At 42.1% G+C, this 23030-nt stretch overlaps 1 protein-coding gene and 3 non-coding genes across 4 annotated transcripts in view; all 4 read left to right on the forward strand.

Annotated features, from left to right (window-relative positions):
* The first annotated feature begins 2550 nt into the window (after positions 1-2550).
* On the forward strand, positions 2551-2622 carry trnac-gca. The gene has a single exon. It is a non-coding gene; the product is annotated as a tRNA-Cys (tRNA).
* A 1854-nt stretch (positions 2623-4476) lies between these two features.
* trnac-gca lies at positions 4477-4548 on the forward strand. The gene has a single exon. It is a non-coding gene; the product is annotated as a tRNA-Cys (tRNA).
* A 718-nt stretch (positions 4549-5266) lies between these two features.
* On the forward strand, positions 5267-5338 carry trnac-gca. Its single transcript has one exon. It is a non-coding gene; the product is annotated as a tRNA-Cys (tRNA).
* A 1042-nt stretch (positions 5339-6380) lies between these two features.
* The window catches only part of LOC108716300 (fibrillin-1-like), a 29085-nt gene continuing 12435 nt past the window's right edge, over positions 6381-23030 (forward strand). The window contains exons 1-5 of the mRNA XM_018262423.2: positions 6381-6527; positions 9050-9193; positions 10314-10332; positions 13137-15206; positions 16570-16692. Of these exons, the coding sequence (XP_018117912.2) occupies positions 6381-6527; positions 9050-9193; positions 10314-10332; positions 13137-15206; positions 16570-16692 (2503 nt within the window). The remainder of the gene's footprint in view (positions 6528-9049; positions 9194-10313; positions 10333-13136; positions 15207-16569; positions 16693-23030) is intronic.

A 23030-nucleotide genomic window follows, 5' to 3' on the forward strand; every position in this document is an offset into this window, starting at 1 on the left:
TTGTATCTTGTGATGTCATCAGTTATAAACGGTGAGTAGTGATGTCATTTCTGTCACATGACTCACTTGTGTATTATAATAAATAAAGTACCCCCTGTTGCAAAATATGAGGATATTAGAGGTTACTTCGGAGTTCCATGAAACTCCTCGGTAACTTCTAATATCCTTATAGTTTACAAGAGGGGGTACTTTATTCACTACATTATGGGTAATAATAGCTGTATCATAAGGCATTTGTGGGTGATGCTGTCAGGTTATTTTATAAAATACAGGGTTAGTCTGTTTCTGTCATGAAGGAAAGCCATTAGAAGGCCAATAAAAGCAGCATTATATCAATGTAATATCACAGTGTAACCCAATCCAGTGCAGATCTCAGTGCAGAATGTGGAGTTGCAGTGTAACACTGATACCTATTGTATTTGCTGATTCTTCTACACTGGATCTGGATAAAGATGCACTTGGGGGCATTGACTAAAGGGAACCTGAACCCCTGTGGAGTTTGGGAGGGCAGAGTGTGGACAGGGAAGGTGCCTGGAGCCTGGGCAGGGAGCTGAAACTCTATCAATAGTTGTCCCACCCGAGGATTAAAGAGCACAATTACACACATATAAAGACATGCCATAGGCTGCAGGTATATTGATGATAAGGAATGTTTCAAGGGAAGCATTTCTCTTCTGCTACTAGTCTTTTCAAAAGGAAGTTCAACTAAAAAATAAACATTAATAGCTAATCCTAATATTAGACATTCTGCATCTGACCTTTATTCCTTATAAACAGGAGGGTTTCAGTAGCGAGGCACCAAATCCAGGATTCGGCCGGGACTTTTTCAACAGGATTCAGTATACGAGCGCCTGGCCGAACCGAATCCGACTCCAAACAAATCACGGGACTTTTCATTGTGCAAACAAGGAATTCAAAAATGTCTTAAAAGAACAGAAACATCAAAAAAATTACATTTTAATTAATGAATGAATAATGTAGTGTTGCCCTGCACTGGTAAAACCGGGGAGCTTCAGAAAGAATATTATAGTTTATATAAACAAGCTGCTGTGTAGCCATGGGGGCAGCCATTCAAGCACAGGATACACAGTAGATAACAGATAAGTACTACTATAGTTTATATAAACAAGCTGCTGTGTAGCCATGGGGGCAGCCATTCAAGCACAGGATACACAGTAGATAACAGATAAGTACTACTATAGTTTATATAAACAAGCTGCTGTGTAGCCATGGGGGCAGCCATTCAAGCACAAGACAAATAGTAAATAACAGATAAGCTGTGTAGAATCACATTGTATACTACAGGGTTTATCTGTTATCAGCTGCATATCCTGCGCCTTTTCTCCTTTTTCAGCTTTCAATGGCTGCCCCCATGGCTACACAGCAGCTTGTTTATATAAACTATAGTAGTACTTATCTGTTATCTACTGTGTATCCTGTGCTTGAATGGCTGCCCCCAAGGCTACACAGCAGCTTGTTTATATAAACTATAGTAGTACTTATCTGTTATCTACTGTGTATCCTGTGCTTGAATGGCTGCCCCCATGGCTACACAGCAGCTTGTTTATATAAACTATAGTAGTACTTATCTGTTATCTACTGTGTATCCTGTGCTTGAATGGCTGCCCCCATGGCTACACAGCAGCTTGTTTATATAAACTATAGTAGTACTTATCTGTTATCTGCTGTGTATCCTGTGCTTGAATGGCTGCCCCCGTGGTTACACAGCAACTTGTTTATATAAATTATATTAGAGTCACTGAAGCATACAAACCAGTTTTACCAGTACAGTCCAACAGTGCATTATATTTTAATGAATTGAATACACTTTCATTTGTTGGTGTTACTGTTCCTTTAACCTCGAGTTTCTTGTGGACTTCTCCTTTCCCCCTTTTCCCCTAGTTTACATATGCAAATTAGGGTTCGGATTCAGGTCGGAATTCAGCCAAAACCTACAAAAGTGGATTTCCGATGCATAGATATCAATTCTTCAATACTTTTTGTATTTGTTTGTTTTTTTATTCGTATTTTTACCAGATTATGTGATTTAGGGGCAGATCTAGAAGATACAGCAAGAAGATACAACTGGTTACATTTAGGGTGAGGCCACACTGGGCGTTTGTCGCATGGTGTTGCAGCGTTGATCCGACGCGATCGCGACAAAATGGCACCTGAACATCGGCCATTGTTGAGGTGGTCATAGACGTTACAATTACGATCTTTCCAGGAAAGATCGTTTGTTTCAATACACACGTGTAGAGCTGAATTATCAGATAAACTGATATAGAAACAACAGAATTCTACCTGTATCTGATGATTCAGCACTAACAATGGGTGAGGTTTGAGTGCCTTCAAAGGCTCCAGTTAAAAATTTTCCGCCTGGGCAGATTGATGAGCCAACCAATATCCAAGTCTTCTGCAGATAACGGTCTCCAGTTCAAATCTGCTACAAGTAATGACTGTATTCTCATTTGAAGGTGTGGCTGGCCAGCTTGCTTGAGAGATAGACAACACCTCACCTGTGTAGATTAGCAGCAGCTCATCAGTTTAGGGGGTATAGCTCAGGGGTAGAGCATTTGACTGCAGATCAAGAGGTCCCTGGTTCAAATCCAGGTGCCCCCTTCTCAGCTTTATGTTAAATCAATAGACTTGTGTTTGGGGAAATCAAAGAACAAACCCAACTTATACTTTCCATTGGTTTCCTTTCCTGCACTGAAACATGGCAATGAGCTCAAGAGGGTGAATCCCTTCTACTACATGGAAGCAATGGGTGCTGGTTTTACGTTGGGCTAATAGTTATATTTTAAAATGGCCCATTTATTGGAGCTCCACCTCAGATCCGCTAGGGTGTGTTGATTAATAGGTGCCACTTAATGTAGGGGGTATAGCTCAGTGGTAGAGCATTTAACTGCAGATCAAGAGGTCCCTGGTTCAAATCGCGGTGCCCCTTTCTCAGCTTATAGACTTAGACTGTTGGGGGGAGATAAAAGAACAAGGCCAAGTCATACTTTCAATTGGTGGCCTTTCCTGCACTGAAACATGGCAATGAGCTCAAGAGGGTGAATCCCTTCTGCTACATGGAAGTCAGGACAGGCCTAGCTCAGTGATAATGTTTGACTACCCAGTAATGGCTGAAGAAGCCTATGCCCAAAAGCAGTAGAAGTTAGTGTAAAAACTATAACAGAAGTTTTTTCTTAAGGGTCAGAAAATATATGTCATGGTAGAGCACCTTGTTGCCTCTGTGAAAAAATCAGCGCTATCAAATGATGGAGCCTAGAATGTGCACTGTTAATTAATAATAGAGTTTCCTTACAGGAGACATAGAGGATAAGCAAAAACCTCCCAAACCTTGTAGGCAGTCATGAATAATACATGGCGCTGTTGTTACTTTGGGATAAAAATGATCGATATTATTGAAAACCACCCCTTTATCGGAGCTCCCGTTACATCTGCTATGATCCCCGGCTGTGGTTCAGATGAGGGGTGGGTGAATTCTGACGCTTCCTGCCAGAAGTACAGTAGGAGGGGAATAGGCAGCCTCAGCCTCGCAGTCACACAGAAGCAACGATAGCCTTCGGTTCCCTATCAGGTCCATCCACCTGCTGGTTCCTACCCTACCACACAGTGCGCTGAGTGCCGCCGGCTTCCCTGCACAGCCTGGGAATGGAGCAGCAGGAAGTGGAAGAGATGGGCGGGACTAGTAGGGTTTATGGATACGTTTTCAATAAATCAACCTTAAAGGAGAAGGAAAGCCCCAGGGCGCAAAACCCCTCCCCCCTCCCGTGTATTGCCCCCCCTCCCTCCTCCCCCCTGGCCTACCCCTCCCGCTGGGCAAATGCCCCTAACTTTTTACTCACCCTCTGCGCAGGTCCTGTCCACGGAGTTCGCAGTCGCCATCTTCTCCCACGCGCGTCTTCTTCCTGCTCTGATCGGCGTTTTCTGGCGCATGCGCAGTAGGAACAGGTACCGGTACGGCTCTAAGTTTTCCGATTTCACTTCGTGACATTCGGCGCATGCGCAGTAGAGCCGTACCGGTACCTGTTCCTACTGCGCATGCGCCAGAAAACGCCGATCAGAGCAGGAAGAAGACGCGCGTGGGAGAAGATGGCGACTGCGAACTCCGTGGACAGGACCTGCGCAGAGGGGTGAGTAAAAAGTTAGGGGCATTTGCCCAGCGGGAGGGGTAGGCCAGGGGGGAGGAGGGAGGGGGGCAATACACGGGAGGGGGGGAGGGGTTTTGCGCCCTGGGGCTTTCCTTCTCCTTTAAATACTACTTTTTAAAGAACGTTCCTTCTGTATTAAAACAAGAACAATGCACCAGCTCATTTTTACTGTTCATGCAAAATGACTCATTTAATATTTTGTTTTTGCAAATGCCATGAGTTGGTTAGCCAAAGAGGGGGGAGTCCAAAAAAAAAAAACCCACCCAAAACTAAACAAACCCTAACTTTGTAGAAAAGAGAAGGTGGATTTGAGAGGGGTATAGCTCAGGGGTAATGCATTTGACTGCAGATCAAGAGGTCCCTGGTTCAAATCCGGGTGCCCCCTTCCTGCAAGTAAATCCTGTGTAAGGTTTACTTCAGGGGGGGTCGTACTGTTCAGATGTCAGAGATTAAAACTGCTAATCTGTCCAAAAGTGCTAATTGTCCCAGTTAATCAAAACTATCCTCTGATTGTGATAAAACAGCTACATTGCTTTAGACAGAAAATCGACATTATGGTAGAGCACCTTGTTGTCTCGGTGAAAAATTCTGCAGTATGAAAAGACGGAGCCTGGAATCTGCACTGTTAGCTGACGATGGGAATTCCTTCAAGGAGAAGTGAAAACCTCCTTAACCTTTTAGTCAGCAATGAATCATATATGTGCTGGTTTTATGTTGGGCTACAAATGATCCTTATCTTTAAAAATGGCCCCTTTATTGGAGCTCCACCTCAGATCCGCTAGGGTGCCTGTCTGTGGTTCAGATGAGGGGTGGGCGTGTTCTAAGGGATCCTGCCAGAAGCACGTTAAAAGGGGGAGGAGATAAGGAGCACGTGATTGGTCAGCTTGTTTGATAGATAGACAATGGCCTGAGGACTCAGTACTTGTAGCCCCTGCATCCCACTGCTGCCAATACCAACTAAATAGGGAGTAATAACTCTACTAAAAAACTCACACAGAGCTTGGAGTAAATATTGTAAGAATGGGTAAACAAAGCCTTACAGTCACCTTTCTATTGTTAGTTTACACCTCACCTGTGTTGATAAACAACTCTGCTTCAATGTAGGGGGTATAGCTCAGGGGTAGAGCATTTGACTGCAGATCAAGAGGTCTCTGGTTCAAATCCAGGTGCCCCCTTCTCAGCTTTACATTAAATCAATAGACTTTTGTTGGAGGGAAATAAAAGAACAAGGCCAAGTCATACTTTACATTGGTGTCCTTTCCTGCACTGAAACATGGCAATGAGCTCAAGAGGGTGAATCCCTTCTGCTACATGGAAGACAGGACAGGCCTAGCTCAGTGATAACATTTGGCTCCTCAGTAATGGTTGAAAAAGCCTATGCCCAAAAGCAAAGTATTTGCTAATGGCCAGGAGTCAATCAGCAGCTGGGCAAACGCTTATAAAGGTTATGTTTGCTGCTGTGTGACTGCGGGACTGAGATTGCCTATCGCCCTCCTACCATGCTTCATATTCAGCAGCTCTCCATTTTGCAATTTTAGCATTCTAGTTGATATGGTCCAAATTCCCCTAGCAACCATTCATTGACTTGACTAAGACACAAGAATATGAATAGGAGAGGCCTGAGTATAAAGATTATAAATAACAAGTTGCAATAACAATATATTTGTAGCCTTACAGACCATTTGTTTTTATATCTGTCTGTCTGTAGCCACAATATTGATATTTTTGTTTTCATCGGGACAACAAAGTGCTGCATCTTAAAATCAAATTAAAAAATAATCCGAAGATAATTCTAACCTTCTGGAATCTGCCAAGTACAAAAGAGAACCTCTTGATCTGTAACCAAATACTCTACCACTGAGTTGCCATTGAGTTCTTCTTCTTCAATGTTAACCAAAGTAAAGAATCCCTTAATAACTTTATTATTAATGATTTAATGAAATTTAATGCCAATAAAATAAGGCTATTGGACTTGGGATTTCCGCGGTTGTCTGAATGTAAATGATAACAAAAGGCCATACATTTTGCAAATGTTAAGCACTCACCTTTGCTTTGAATACAAAGCATTCTCATTATCTAGTTACCTCTCAGATCTGAGAAACTTGGATTAGTAGGTTGGATTACCAAAGTGAGAACATATTTTGTCACCTGAAAAGACAAAGGAACAGGGTGTTACCACCCCCTTAGGGAAAAGGTAAAATGACAATTTTAACAAATATGGGTGTTATTTTTGAAGCAAATGATATGTTGTTTAAGGGAAGAAACGCTAGAAGGTCAGAAGGCAACGGTTCTTTCCAAGGATGTTTTTACCTTTTTTTACAGCAAAACCCGATTCCCCAATTAGACGAATGGCTGGTACGAGAGGTAAGTGATTATTTTTTCCCTTGGCTGCAAACTCTTTATTAAAAATGGGGTGCCCTTTGATGGCAGTGGTGAAAGTGTTTTTTAGTAAATGTAATTGCTGTTGAAATCAGTATCTGTCTGGTTGTAAGTTCTGGCTCCTAAAACCATGTTGCAGAAGGTGGCAGCTGATAAACAGACATGGAGGAGAACTAGTATTCAGAACCAGAGAGCACAAAGGGATAAATAAATATTGTTTTCAGTTGCGGGCAGGAGTACAGATACCTTTCATACCACTGAACAGTTGAGTTAAGGTATGTTAGAAAGTTTTTTGGATTTATATTATCTTTCATTACCCAAAAACAGTATCTGGGTGGTCCTCCTATTCAGGGTTGGACTGGGGAGCCCACTGGGGCTGCTGTCTCTTGGCCTTCAACCTCCCCCCCCTGCCGCAACCCCCCTCCAGTATCCAGTATACCCCCATTCTTGTACTTTTTTTTTTTCGGCAACGGGGCATGAGAGGGAGGTTGGGGGCAGCGGTGACAGGTTTGTGCAGGGATCGGGTCTCTACCAAGGTAGCCCATGAAAGCCGGGGCCCATTGGGTTTTTTCCCAGTGTATGACTGGTCCAGTCCGAACCTGCTCCTATTTAATACCATTAGTCTATAGAAAGCTTTCAAACAGATGAGATGCAACTATAAGTCATGAAAAGCTCAGTCATGCCTTCTTTAACAATTTTTTGGCGGGCGCCAGTGTATCTGTAGAAATCAGACATAATTCCAACACCCAATAATTGATTTTTGTTCAATATAATAGGCAAGATGCATTTTAAACACACAACTGCTGTAATCATTGCCCAAGTGACCACTTTCAGTATAAACTGGCCAGGGAAGCAGGAGTTCACATAAATTACATTGCCATCTCTGAAGTAAGTCCCCCAAATGTTGACTATTTGGCCCCTTAAAATGACAGAAGAGACGTGAGTGTCAATAACTCTAGAAGACATACGGCAAAACAATTGCGTATCCTTATTGGAGATAGTTGCTGTAACAAGACCAATCTGGAACAAAGCCCCCCAAAATAATGTTGTTTATAGGGATGCACCGAATCCTTTGCGAAAGATTTGTTTGAATACCGAACTGAATCCGAATTCTAATTTGCATATGCAAATTAGGGGTGGAAAGGGGAAAACATTTTTTACTTCCTTGTTTTGTCACAAAAAGTCACTCAATTTCCCACCTCACCCCTAATTTGCATATACAAATTAGGGTTCGGATTCGGTTTGGCAGGGCAGAAGGATTCGGCCGAATCCGAATCCTGCTGAAAAAGGCAGAATCCTGGCCAAATCCCTAACTGAATCCTGGATTTGGTGCATCCCTAGTTGTTTATCAAAGAGGGTGTTCATTCAGAGGGTGGACAATAGTATGGCTATTAGCAACTTCAAATTCTACTAAAATACGTAATGGAACGAGAGATGCCTGCAAAGCTTGAGTTGATTATTATTGCATAATTATAGTATTAATTCATGAAAACAAACTTTCTGTCCATGTGTGGCCAAAATTCATTCTCTGACCAATATCTGTTTGGATTTGGTGATCAGTGGGAAAGTCTGAAAAATGTAATTGGGTGAGGGGCGCATCAGGTTATGCTTGCAGTCCTCTCCTGCATGGGCACCATTTGTGATCTGATCTTAGTACCAGAGAGTCAAATAGTTTGATCAGCCCAGTTTGGGCCACCACCTGCATGGTGGAACTTGGATAATACCTGTTTGCTTTGTGACCTCTGTGGTGGGCTTTACAGGACGACATCCATTACCAGTGTCGGACTGACCCACTGGGATACCACGAAAACTCCCAGTGGGCCATCATGCTGCTAAACATTTGGCCTATTTCATGGCCGTTCCCTATTTCTAGGAGAACAAAGAGGCTAAATAGATGGAAAAATAGAGTATAGTATGTAAAGAAAAGAGACTAGGAGAATAGAGGTTAAGTGAGGAGTGGAAGAAAAATAGTACTAAGAGTGGGCCCCTGGTCTAAGGTTAATTGGTGGGCCCCTGGCCAAAGGTTTTTAGGTGGACCCCTGGTGTCCCAGTCCGACACTCTCCATTACAGCTTGTCAGTTGTTAGGGTAACAGAGCCGGGGAAAACCTACCCATGTTAGAAAAGAGGCTGCTTCTTCACATTGTGACATTGCAGAACTGCTTCATTTCTCAGAACTTCCTCGTCGTCTCCTCCTGAAAAGCCAACAGATGTTGTAATGAATAAACATGAACATAGATAAATTATGACAGGGATTCTGATACAAGGTCTTGGTTACTAGAAAGACTGGATGCCATTTTAGTAAGTGATAAGTTACAGGTTTACTTAGATGATCTAATACTTAACTCATAGATGATCCAAGAACTGTTCTGTTGGCCAACTTGGAGTCAGGAAGGAACATCTTCTGGATCAGCAGAAATTAGAAAGGCTTCACTTGAACAAAAAGGTTGGATTTGATGGCCAAGTGTCCTTTTTCAGCCTCATCTACTATGTTTTTTTGCTTTTGCAGGTTTTCTTTCCAAAAGGCATTGATCTAGATCAAGGTTCAGAAAAGTGTAAAAAATATGCGGAGCCACCATACAAGTATCTGTATGTAAAATACAAATATTTGCTGCTACAACAAAGCAATCTAAGGCGGCTGAACAATGAGGTGGTAAGTATTTTTAATATTATCGGCTCTTGAAAATGGAAACTCTCACTCCTGGATTTAGACTTTAGACTTTAGATTTAGCAATTTCTAAACTGCCAATATAATGAAGTTGGAACAACAGCACCACCTGGTGGCCAGTTCTGCCAACTTGCCTGATAGACATTTTCCAGAGACTCTTCTGATGTTGCTCTTCTTAGGAAAGGCCAGAGAAATGTCAGATGACCTTTCACTGGCCTTTCCATAGCAGAATGGAAAAGCAATTTTAAATGTATTTATTCTGAGCGTTTACATTTCCTTTAACTCATGGCTGGATTATAATGAAGGCTTGGAAACATTAAGCTTCCCCAAACATTTCCTACAACAAACAGGACGGAGGTATTATACATTAAAGGGCATGTAAATGCAAAAAAATAAAATCCCATTTTTACTTTCTTTAATGAAAAAGAAACCTATCTCCAATATACTTTAATTAAAAAATGTGTACCGTTTTTATAAGAAACCTGACTGTATGCAGTGAAATTCTCCCTTCATTTACTGCTGTGGATAGGAATTGTCAGATGGTCCCTAACTGCTCTGCAGGGAAACAATCATATTTATGAACAGCAGGGGGAGCCCCCGCCTTACTTTCCAGCCATGCAGAACTCAAGCAGCTTTGTTTATGATGATCCCTAAGCAGCCCAGACCACACTGAGCATGTGCACAGTCTTGGTCTTGCAAAGATGTATAACAAAGTTACAAGATGATGACCCCCTGTAGCAAACTTTGAAAGCATACAGTAAATCATTTGTTTGATTAGGCTTGTGGTGCAGTAAGTTCATATTTATGTTTAGTATACAAAATACAGCATTTCTAGCCTTATTCTATTTTAGACTTTACATGTCCTTTAAGCTGGTATTGCATTTATCCAGCCCTGCAGGGTCGGACTGGAGCATCGGCCCACTCCCTAACTCCCACTAACTTGACTTGTCCTTTAAAGATTAGATATTTAGTCCATTTGCTGTGTTTAATTTGTGAAAATCAGGACAAAATGAAAAGCTCCCTTTGTCTTTATGTCTGGAAATATTAGTTTATGAAAGTAGCTTCATGTGACTGTCCCTGTCTAATTAATATTGTGTTTCTTTAGGTTAATATCGGCTTTCTGCGTATGTTTAGCGCTATGCTGTGTTTCTGCAGGTATGTGCTTTACATTATATTCATGTTTTGTAGATATACACATCTTACACATATTTGCTAAAGACAGATGCATTTGTATTTTTATTAATAATATAAGTTTGTTTACAGAGCCGGTCATTCTATATGAGGTCTCCTTGACTTCAGTGTAGTTTCATGGTCTGAGACAAAAAGAAAGGTTTTGTACTTTGTAGAAATTATACAAAATTTTTACTGGGACTAAAATGCACACATTATGTGTAAATGCATTTAGGAGATCCTTGTTTTTAGATGTTAGGTGCTAGTTGGATACCCTGTGGGCCAGACAAGGCCCTCCGAAATATTTTAGAACCCCCTAGCCTAACAACTGGCCACATAGACCTCTTTGTACGAAATCTTTAACTCAACAATGTGAAGAACACAAAGTGTTTGGACCCCTGCCTGCCCAACATCTCATTCCCAAACCAAGGGTGTAGGTATGGGATCCGTTATCCGGAAACCAGTTATCCAGAAAGCTCAGAATTACAGAAAGGCTGTCTCCCATGGACACAATTTTATCTAAATCTTTATAGTGATATCCCTTTTCTCTGTAATAATAAAACAGTAACTTGTACTTGATCCCAACTAAGATATAAATAATCCTTATTGGAAGCAAAACCAGCCTATTGGGTTTATTTCATGTTTATATGATTTTCTAGTAGATTTAAAGGAACAGTAACACTGCAGTGGTAAAACTGCTGTGTTTGCTTCAGAATCACTACTATTGTTTATATAAATAAACTGCCGTGTAGCCATGGGGACAGCCATTCAAGCGCAGGATACACAGTAGATAACAGATAAGTACTACTATAGTTTATATAAACAAGCTGCTGTGTAGCCATGGGGGCAGCCATTCAAACAAAGGATACACAGTAGATAACAGATAAGTACTACTGTAGTTTATATAAAAAAGCTGCTGTGTAGCCATGGGGGCAGCCATTCAAGCACAGGATACACAGTAGATAATAGATAAGTACTACTATAGTTTATATAAACAAGTTGCTGTGTAGCCATGGGGGCAGCCATTCAAGCACAGGATACACAGTAGATAATAGATAAGTACTACTATAGTTTATATAAACAAGCTGCTGTGTAGCCATGGGGCAGCCATTCAAGCACAGGATACACAGTAGATAACAGATAAGTACTACTATAGTTTATATAAACAAGCTGCTGTGTAGCCATGGGGGCAGCCATTCAAGCACAGGATACACAGTAGATAACAGATACGTACTACTATAGTTTATATAAACAAGCTGCTGTGTATCCATGGGGGCAGCCATTCAAGCACAGGATACACAGTAGATAACAGATAAGTACTACTATAGTTTATATAAACAAGCTGCAGTGTAGCCATGGGGCAGCCATTCAAGCACAGGATACACAGTAGATAACAGATAAGTACTACTATAGTTTATATAAACAAGCTGCTGTGTAGCCATGGGGGCAGCCATTCAAGCACAGGATACACAGTAGATAACAGATAAGTACTACTATAGTTTATATAAACAAGCTGCTGTGTAGCCATGGGGGCAGCCATTCAAGCACAGGATACACAGTAGATAACAGATAAGTACTACTATAGTTTATATAAACAAGCTGCTGTGTAGCCATGGGGGCAGCCATTCAAGCACAGGATACACAGTAGATAACAGATAAGTACTACTATAGTTTATATAAACAAGCTGCTGTGTAGCCATGGGGGCAGCCATTCAAAGGAGATAAGGCTCACAGCTATAGCAGATAAGCTTTGTAGAACATAATTGTGTTATCTGTTATACATTAGTTAACCTGTGCCACACAGCCATATTTCCATTTCCACAATTGCTACACAGCAGCTTGTTTATATGAACTATAGTAGTACTTAACTGCTATCCACTGTGCATCCTGTGCTTGAATGGAACAGATCACTTTTACCAGTGCAGAGCATCAGTACATTTTGTATTCATTACTTTAAACCACTCTCATTTTTTGATGTTACTGTTCCTTTAAGGCAGGGGTCCCCAACCTTTTTCACCCGTGAGCAACATTCAGATGTAAAAAGAGTTGGGGAGCAACACAAGCACGAAAAATGTTCCTGGGTGGTTCCAAATAAGGGTTGTGATTGGCTATTGGTAGCCCCTATGTGGACTGACAGCCTACAGGAGACTCTGTTTGGCAGTACATCTCGTTTTTATGCAACTGAAACTTGCCTCCAAGTCTGGAATTCAAAAATAAGCTCCTGCTTTGAGGCCACTGAGAGCAACATCCAAGGGGTTGGGGAGCAACATGTTGCTCACGAGCTACTGGTTGGGGTTCCAAATTACAGAAAGGTCCATTATCTGGATAACAGGTCCCATGAATTTGCTCCTCTCATTGCTGCTATAATAGCCTCTACTCTTCTCAGAAGGCTTTCCTTGGAACACTGTTGGTGGGATTTGCTTTCATACAGCAAAATTTTGGGCACCAATATTGGGCAATATTGGTGCATCATCCAACAGGAGTTCAACTGGGTTGAGGCCAAGGTTCTGGCAAGTTCTTCCACTCTGCAAACCCATCCTGTATGGTCCTAGTCAGCCGATTCCAGTAATAAGCAGGGATGTCTCGATATTTATAATGTTCTTATATTGTACCGTGTTCCTGCTTGTGAGGACCAAGCTACATTAAACCTATAAACATGAAGATGTTTTATTTAACTGTGCTAACCACTAATACAATAATACAGAAGACTAAACATGTATCTATCTCTAATAAAACCTCCACTGCTTTTGTATTGCAGCCATTGACAATTGCCAAAGCCAGGGCTTGGTGTGCCACAAAGATGCAGAATGCATGGCCACCGGCGCAGGAGACTACTTCTGTGTTTGCAAAGCTGGATATGATGGAGATGGAACGGTGTGTACTGATATAAATGAATGCACGGCCTCCTTGAACAAGTGCCACAAGGATAGTTCTTGTGTGAACACATTCGGAAGCTACACCTGTGTCTGTAAGTCTGGCTATACGGGTGATGGCTTTACTTGCACGGATATAAATGAATGCTTGACGGCCAACGGAGGTTGCCACAAGGATGCAACGTGTACTAATACCCCTGGGGATAGGATTTGCACGTGTAACTCTGGATTTACTGGAAATGGCATCACTTGCATGGATAACGATGAATGCACCGCCTCTAACGTCTGCCACTGGAATGCCTCATGCATAAATACGCCTGGGTCTTACTTTTGCTCATGCAAGTCTGGATTTAAGGGAAATGGGTATTATTTATGCTTGGATATAAATGAGTGCACAGAATCCCCAGGACTTTGCTCATCAGCATTTGGGTTTCATGGGTGTAAAAACCTACCAGGCTCCTATCAGTGCACGTGTGCCTCGGGCTACCAGTTTACTGACAACAAGTGTGTGGATGTTGACGAATGCGCCAACAAGGTCTGCCACATCTTTTCCAACTGTACCAACTCCCCTGGTTCATACAGCTGTGTCTGCAGGCAAGGATTTAACGGCAATGGTTTGGTCTGCGTGGACATTAACGAGTGTGAAACTAATAATAAGTGCCACGCTAAAGCCAATTGCTTTAATGTCCCGGGGAGCTATAACTGTGTGTGCCAAGCTGGCTTCACCGGGAATGGAGTTGTGTGCACTGATATCGACGAATGTGCCCAGGCAAATATCTGCCCAGCAGAGGCCACTTGTATCAACACAGAAGGCTCATTCCGCTGTGAGTGCCCTTCAGGCTTTACACCGGCTGACTCTAAATGCATTGATATTGATGAATGCAAAAATGGAATCTGCAGCCCGTTTGCCAATTGCCAGAATTCGCTGGGAAGTTTCGCTTGTTCCTGCAGGAGTGGCTTTTCTGGAAACGGAATATCCTGCTTAGATATTAATGAGTGCCTGCAAAATAACGGAGGCTGCCACGGAAATGCTATTTGTAACAATACTCAGGGCTCCTATAGCTGCAACTGTAAAGGTGGGTTTTTGGGGGATGGCATAATACAATGTAAAGATATCGATGAGTGCAGTGAAAACAATGGCATTTGCCAGTATGATGGCTTGTGCTTAAATACCCCTGGATCCTTTCGGTGCCAATGTGCCAGCGGATTTCAGACTCTTAACAATACCTCTTGCCAAGACATTGATGAGTGTAAGACTATAAATGGCATTTGCCCACTCAATGCTCTTTGCCAGAATTCAATGGGGTCCTATTCATGCCAGTGCAAACTTGGATTCATTGGCATCAGCAGCTGTAGTGACATAGACGAATGTCAGAGTAACCCGTGCCATGCTCGGGCCACTTGTAAAAACACATTCGGATCATTTGAGTGCAGCTGCAAAGATGGGTTTGTTGGAAATGGTTTCAACTGCACCGACATTGACGAATGTAAAGACCCTTTGTCCTGCCACCCTAAGGCGAGCTGCTGGAATTTAGATGGCGGATACAAATGTGAATGCTTTCAGGGATTCTCAGGGAATGGCTCCTTTTGTGAAGACATGGATGAGTGCACGCTTAATAATGAAATATGCATCAATGGCACAGTCTGTATTAATTCAGAGGGCTTTTATGTTTGCTCTTGTTTAAATGGGACCATAGCAGTGAACGCCAGTTGCATGATGCCCAGTTCCGCCTGCAGACCTGCTTGCCATTCCAAAGGCCTTTGTCATAAAACTTCCATGGACTACAGATGTGTTTGTGATCTTGGATTCGAGGGGGATGGAGTCACTTGTGTAGACACTGATGAATGTACAAGAGATGTATGCAAAGATAACACAACATTTTGCATCAACACTCCGGGATCCTATCGTTGCATCTGCAAGAATGGCTTCACCCTCAATGACTCTCGTTGCACAGGTAAGATTTGTTAATGAATGAAATGGCAATGGCTAATTAGGCAGTTTGGGGCCCTCTTCATAAGAATGGCATATCTGAACTCAAGACGCAGAAACGTGCAGCTTAATTGGTTAAGGGAAGGGAAGTATAGCATCTCTTTTGTGAACATCATAAAGATTTTATGGTATTTATAGGGCCCTTGAGCAAAGAAAGAATAATGATATATACTGTTTGCATTTAGTCAGACTATAATTGCACCAATGATTATAACTGCCATGTTCTTGCAGCTACAGACACAAGTTTGTTATAACTTACTCCTGTGCCCTTTCAAGTCAACAGTAGAATTAATTATATTGCGTTTCCATTTTCTGTACTTGTGATTATATTCAGGCCCAGATTCCTAAATTGTGCACCTCTAGGCCAGGTGGTCCCAATACCCATTCTGCCTCCCCTCCCATAGTGCAAGGGTGTTTCTTACAGAAGACACAGAGCTGAGCTCTTTAGTACACTGGTATGAATACCATCCAGTCCTGAACCTTTTTACTTTTACATGTTCTAGACTCTTTTAAATGTTCTCCTGAGTCTATCAACCATTAAAGGGCATGTAAAGGCAAAATAATAAAATCCCATTTTTACTTTCTTTAATGAAAAAGAAACCTGTCTCCAATATACTTTAATTAAAAAATATGTGCCGTTTTTTTTTATGAGAAACCTGACTGTATGCAGTGAAATTCTCCCTTCATTTACTGCTGTGAATAGGAATTGTCAGACGGTCCCTAATTGCTCTGCAGGGAAACAATCATACTTATGAACAGCAGGGGGAGCCCCCGCCTTACTTCCCAGCCATGCAGAACTCAAGCAGCTTTGTTTGTTTCCCTGTAGAGCAGTCGGCGACTGTGTAGAGATTTGTATTGGATTTTATTTTTGCCTTTACATCCCCTTTACTGTTTCCAGCTCCAGCTGCAGGGACAACCCCACCTGGGTTGCCATCTCAGGGTCTCTCAAACACCTACCAGGCCCCCCACATTCTTCTTTGATCAGCTGAGGCCGGGGTGAGCACCAATAGTCTTAGGCAAGGAGTGGGTCTATGCCAGCGAGGCCCAAGTGTCCCAAGGCCCACTGGGTTTTTTGCCTGGAATCCTGCTGGCCCAGTCCGAGCCTGATTCCTGGATGTCCGACTTGCAGGATTCCAGCTATTTTTGGATGGAAACACATAGCAAACAAAGATAGTAGGTGAATTGTTGTACTCTCTATGCCTCTAGTTAGGGGATATCCTTTGCATATGTATTCCCACTACAGGGTAGAATTGTAAGAATGCATAAACATGAATAAGAGTTGTGTATACAAGTTACACATTGTAATATGGACTTTCCTCATACCATAGATGTTGACGAATGTGCCACAGGAGTTCAGAATTGCCACCCACTGGCTGAATGTTTTAATACCATAGGCAGCTATGAATGCAGATGCCAGACTGGATTTCATGGCAATGGACTGAATTGTACAGGTATGTTGTGCAACTGTTTGATTTAAAGGTAACACACTTTTACGCTTAAATCTTGAAGGGATAAGTCAAGTTCCCAACTGGAAATCCTTCTGCATAAAAAAATTCATTATGCTATGGGAAGACTAAAGGTGGTCACACATTGTAGGACAGTCAGAAAATGTTGTTGGAAATATCTGAACTGGCTCATAATGACTAAAAATTGTAGCAACTTTGTATGTAAGGTCCATCGAGTTTGTTGAGTATTAAGAAATGTTACATATTTTTATTTTGGCTGAGTGATTTTATTTGGGTTGTTGGTTGGTAAAACAATTGTAATTAAACGCAACAACCTTGAGAAATACTGTCAAATAAATATTAGTCCAGTGGCAGTATAACATGTAAGGTGAAGGAAGCCTTTGTAAAGAAATATTCCAAGTGCTTATGCCAATCCTGTATAAGAATGTAAAGTTGACCTGTTCATTTGAATGGAGAAAAACACCATTGATACCACTGATCCTTCAACTGCTCTTGCGGGGAACAGTCAATATGGATGTCTCACCTGTTTTCTAGCAAAGGATTTCATGAAATCCTGGTCTGTTGTGATTGCTTTGGAATCCAGTGCAGGAGATTATTTTGTTACTGGTATTAATATTTCACATATTTATTGTTAAAAAAAGAACTTGCTATGGCACTGCTTGCCATTGTTTACCAATTCTTTTCTTTTCTGAACCACCCTTACCCTCAATTTCACAATATCTTTTCTGCTCCCAACCCTGGCTCCATACATGTTCTTGGCCAGTCCATGTTCTCCTTGTCACGGCCGGCACCCAATACCAGAACAAATGCCAAGGACCCTGGTCTCGGCTCGGCTTCACCAGTAGTGTGACCACCTTTGGGCTTCGGGAGGAGCCCTCAGCTTAATTGGGTGCCACCTGGACTTAACGAGGGGTACAAGGCAAGGAGTTCTGGCTGGCAAAGGGGCATGACCGGATAGCAAGAGTCTTTGGGCAGAAGGTCAAGGACAAGGCGTCAGGTGGAAACGGAACAGACCGGATCAGGACAGGCAGATAATAGAATCGTCAGGCAGGCAAGGGGTCAAAACCAGATAATCAGACAGACTGGATAAGGCAGAAGGATGGTCAGACAGGCTGGGTCGAGGCAGGCGGATATCAGAATCGTTGACAGGCAAGGGGTCAAACCGGGTGATCAAGCAAGGGGTTAAGCAGGAAGAGTTGTTGTAGGCAGGCAAGGGTCAGGATACAGAATGCAGAGTAGTCAGGAACAGGCAGGGTCAAACACGGATAATCAGTCAGGATAACAAATTCAGAAACAGGTAGCAAAAGCTCAGGAAACCACAGGATATGATCCTATAACGGGCACTGGCTACAGGTCTCAATGGGCCTTAAATAGGGATCCAATTGGCACCGAAACGTGCGCAATTTCGCGCGGTTGCGCGCTGGCGCAATCACACCAGCGCGCCTGCGCCTTTAAGAGGCGCGCAGACGCGCCGCGCATGCCCTAGTAATCAAAGATGGTGCCGGCAAGGGCAGGATAGGAGCAGCGCAGCGGGCGTCCACGCCAAGGACGCGGCGTGGACCCCAATGCCCACTAGACCATCAGGGTAAGTTTCTTACACTCCTCTCCTTTCCTGTCCAAACTTCTGCACTACTTTCTTCCCTTCACTAGACCCACCAACCTTAACTTGATCTCTTTTAACAATCTCTTGACCTAGTACTTCCCTTCGTATCCACTGCCAATTTCTTATTCTATACACTACACATCATATACATTGGCTCATATGCAGCTGGTTATTGTTACAATTAGCCACATGTAACTACTTACATCATTTACATTCTGGTCAATAGGAAGCACTGCTGTATTTTTTGATTCTATATCTGATCACATTTCTAGTGAGATATCATAAACCCCTGTATTAGCTACTTCATGACAATATTTAATGTTATAGAAGATCTACACTTATACTTTGGCTTATAGCGGGGGTTCCCAAACATTTTAACCTGTGAGCAACATTCAGATGTTCAAAGTGTTGGGGAGCAAAGCAACCATGAAAAATTTTCATTGGTGGTGCAAAACAAGTGCTATGATTGGCCATTTGGTAGCCCCTATGAGAATTGGCAGCCTACAGGAGACTCTGTTTGGCAGTACAGCTGGTTTCTATGCAGCCAAAACTTGCCTTCAAGCCTGGAATTCAAAAATTCCTGGTTTGGAGTCAACATCCAAGGGGTTGGTGAGCAACATGTTGATCACTGGTTTAGAGTAAACTGTCACTTTGAAAACAGAATCTCTAAAAAGCTTGTGCTCGGGCAGACATGAACACTCTAACACTTATCAACTGTCAGTTGACAAGAATGGCATTCTGTAAAGACCAGATTGTCCATATTTCTTTGTTACTTACAGCTGTGATTCCCAATCTGACCCATAAGACTGACAGTTATGTTCAGTGCACATAACTCATTGAAAGTGCCTTGGAAAATGATGGATGTTGACTAAATGTTCTATCTATGAAGGAATTGTTCTTAGCTGTGGATTTCTTTAGTGTCGTTTGCTTTCTGAGTTGTTTTTTTAAATAAATAATGAATATGAGATTTATTGGCATCATATCCTTTTTATTTTGGTGACCAATTATAGACATTGATGAATGCCAGAAACATAATGGAGGATGCCATGAGTCGGCTACCTGTACAAACACACCTGGACAGTTCTACTGCACGTGCTTCCAAGGTTTCTCTGGGGATGGTGTTGAATGCTGGGATATTAATGAATGCCAAGACAACAAAAGCATGTGCAGCAACGTCTCAGATTGTATAAACACACCAGGTTCTTACAGTTGCTTCTGTAATGAAGGATTCAACGGGGATGGATTAAACTGCACTGATGTGGATGAATGTTCCGTCGATGATGCTTGTGGTGAGAATTCGCAGTGTGAAAACTTGTTTGGTTCTTTTTCTTGCTCGTGCAATTCAGGATTTACAATGATCAATGGCTCCTGCTTGGATATCAATGAGTGCTCCATCCCTTTTATTTGCGATGAGCAAGCCATCTGCATCAATACAAATGGTTCTTTTCTCTGTGAATGTAAAAGCGGCTTCTCTGGAAATGGGACCACTTGTGAGGACCTCAACGAATGTAGTTTTGAGCCTTCTGTTTGCCCTTCTAATTCCAATTGTATTGATGAAGTTGGATCTTTTTATTGTGAATGCTGGGAAGGCTATGAAAAGAATGCTTCATTTTGCCTTGATGAAGACGAGTGTTCCTACCCTTCCATGTGCCACCACCATAGTGTGTGTATTAACAGTCCAGGCTCTTATGATTGTATCTGTTCAGAAGGTTTCATTGGAAATGGCTCATTTTGCGACGACATAAATGAATGTGAACAGGAAAATGTTACACACAGGTGCCACAATGGCTCCCAGTGCATTAACACAATCGGATCATTTATCTGTCGGTGTGACGTGGGCTTTCAAAGTAATGGAAGCCTGTGCTCAGACATAGATGAGTGTGCCATGGACTTGTCCAACTGTAGCAGCTTACACAACTGCATTAACACCATTGGCTCCTATATGTGCAAGTGCAAAGAAGGTTTCATCCAAGATGATGACAACTGCACGGACGTCAATGAATGTTTTCTCAATCACACTGACTGTCATGAAAAAGCATCTTGTTTCAATACTTTAGGGTCATATTTGTGTTCTTGCCAGTCTGGATTTTCTGGAAATGGGGTCATGTGCAAAGACGTTGATGAGTGTCTTAGTGGTGTGGCCTGCGCAGAGAACATGGTGTGCACCAACACACCCGGCTTTTTCCATTGTTCTTGTGATAAGGGATACTACCTACAAGCTAACAACTGCATTGATATAGATGAATGTATGAACAAAACCTTCTATTGTGGCTCAGCAGGGACATGCCTAAATGTGCCAGGATCCTATTCATGTATGTGCCCTCTGGGATATATTCAGAAAGGCAACACTTGCTATGACATAGATGAGTGCTCAAACCCAACGAAATATTGTCATCAGCAAGCTCAGTGTCTGAACACTCCTGGTTCATATTCCTGCCTCTGTAGAGAGGGTTATTTATCATATACAGGCATCTGCACAGATATTGATGAATGTTTGAATGGAAATAACGACTGCCATTCTCAAGCCAAGTGCATCAACACATTGGGAGGTTACTATTGCGTGTGCAAATCTGGATTTCTGGGGGACGGATACGCGTGTAATGATGTTGATGAGTGTTCCTCCTCTGATTCTTGCCAACCAAAAACCAAGTGCCTCAACCTTCCTGGGTCTTTCAAGTGCATTTGTGATCCAAAAAGTAGCTGTCTCCTCAATACTGCCAATGGTTTGTCCTTATACTTATTTAAGTTTCTTTATAATTAATCATCTTGCTGTTTCATGGTCATAAAGCATTCTTCACTGACATCACATTCAAAGGGAGATTCTAAATATTCTATTTATTCTAAGTACAGGGAAAAAAGGGCCTATGTGTACACATAAAACTTTGCTTCTCATTTGCATGTAAACTTATTAGTGTGATTGCCAATGTTCTTATTATTGCTATAGAAGCACCATAGCAACAACTCATTTGAGTGATGTTTCTTTAAAGGAGAAGGAAAGGCCTTGTGCACTTGGGGGTGCCAAATGTTAGGTACCCCAAATGATGTACTGACTTTAGGTGGCCATACACGGGCTGATAAAAGCTGCCGACAGACCGAGTCGGCAGCTTATTGGCCCGTGTATGGGGCCCTCCGATGGGCTTTCCCGATCGATATCTGGCCGAAAGTTGGGCAGATGTCGATTGGACGGGACTAAAAATCTCGTCGGATCGCGGCCGCATCTGTTCGTTGATGCGGCCCCGCAATCCGACCGCCCGTTACCATTCGTTAGGATCCGATCGTTGGGCCCTTGGGGCATATCGGGGAGAGATCCGCTCGTTTGGCGATAATACCAAACGAGCGGATCTCTCCGTATAAGCCCACCTTTACCTGAAACCCCAGGCCGGTGCTCCTATCAGCAGAAAACTACACCAGCCCAGGGTTATACCAATGAGCATCACAGAGCTATCCTTTTCCTTTCCTTCTCCTTTAATGACCATAGAGAATGGATGCAGATGTTTACATACAAATACAAGTATGGGACCTGTTATCCAGAATGTTCTGGACCTGGGGTTTTACAGATACGGATATTTCCATAATTTAGATCGTCATTCCTTAAATCTACTAGAAAATCATATAAACCTTAAATAAACCCAATAGGCTGGTTTTACCTCCAATAAGGATTAATTATATCTTAGTTGGGATTAAAGGAGAAGGAAAGGATAAAATTAAGTAAGATTTATCAGAAAGGTCTATATAAATACACCAGTAAATCCTCAAAGTAATGCTGCTCTGAGTCCTCTGTCAAAAGAAACAGCACATTTCTTTCCTTCTATTGTGTACTCATGGGCTTCTGTATCAGACTTCCTGTTTTCAGCTTAAACCTCCAGGGCAGGGCTTGAGCATGCTCAGTTTGTTCCTCTCCCCCTCCCTCCTGCCATCCCTGCTGTAATCTGAGCTCAGAGCTGAAAGTAAGGAGGGAGAAAATCAGGCAGGAAGTGATGTCACACCAAGTTTATATGGCAGCTTCTATCATAAACAAACAGAGACAGTGTCTACAGCTGTTTACTCAGGTATGGTGAAGCATTCTGCAGAATAAATATAGCATTCTAGCTTGCACTATTGTGGCTAATCTGTTGCCAATAAACTGTCTTGGAGTTTTCCTTCTCCTTTAAGTACAAGTACTATTTTATTGTTATAGATCAAAACCAAATAATTTTAAAAAAATTGGATTATTTGGATAAAATGGAGTCTATGGGAGATATACTTTCCGTAATTCGAAGCTTTCCAGGAAACGGGTTTTCTGGATAACGATTCCTATACCTGTACACTGAGTGGAACATGCTGATATGTGATGACTAAGCTTTGCCCTCATTTAAGAGGGAAATATAACCCGTGCTTATAAAAGGGCACATTTTTCCCTTGTCCTGTCTTTTGTTTGCCCAGAAATAGAGGAACTGGAGTCTGCGGCAGTGCCTTTAAGATATGTTTGTCATTGTTATAGTTATATCATCATTGTCATTGCTATTAAACCATCAAAGCTAGTTAATAAAAATTGTTTTATTTATTGGGTCATCAGGTCGGTGTAGGAAACCACAAAATTCAAGAAGTCAGAAACTTGGGAAAAGTAAGGGGAAAGAGTTTGGGCAAGGAAGGACATCTTGGAATGACAGACCAAATTTAATGAGGTTCAGTTTCAGCTCTATGTAAAGAAAAGAAAATAGTAAAAGATAAATAGAGGATA

This window comes from Xenopus laevis, chromosome 5L (assembly GCF_017654675.1).
Source record: "Xenopus laevis strain J_2021 chromosome 5L, Xenopus_laevis_v10.1, whole genome shotgun sequence".
Classification (NCBI taxonomy): Eukaryota; Metazoa; Chordata; class Amphibia; order Anura; family Pipidae; genus Xenopus; species Xenopus laevis.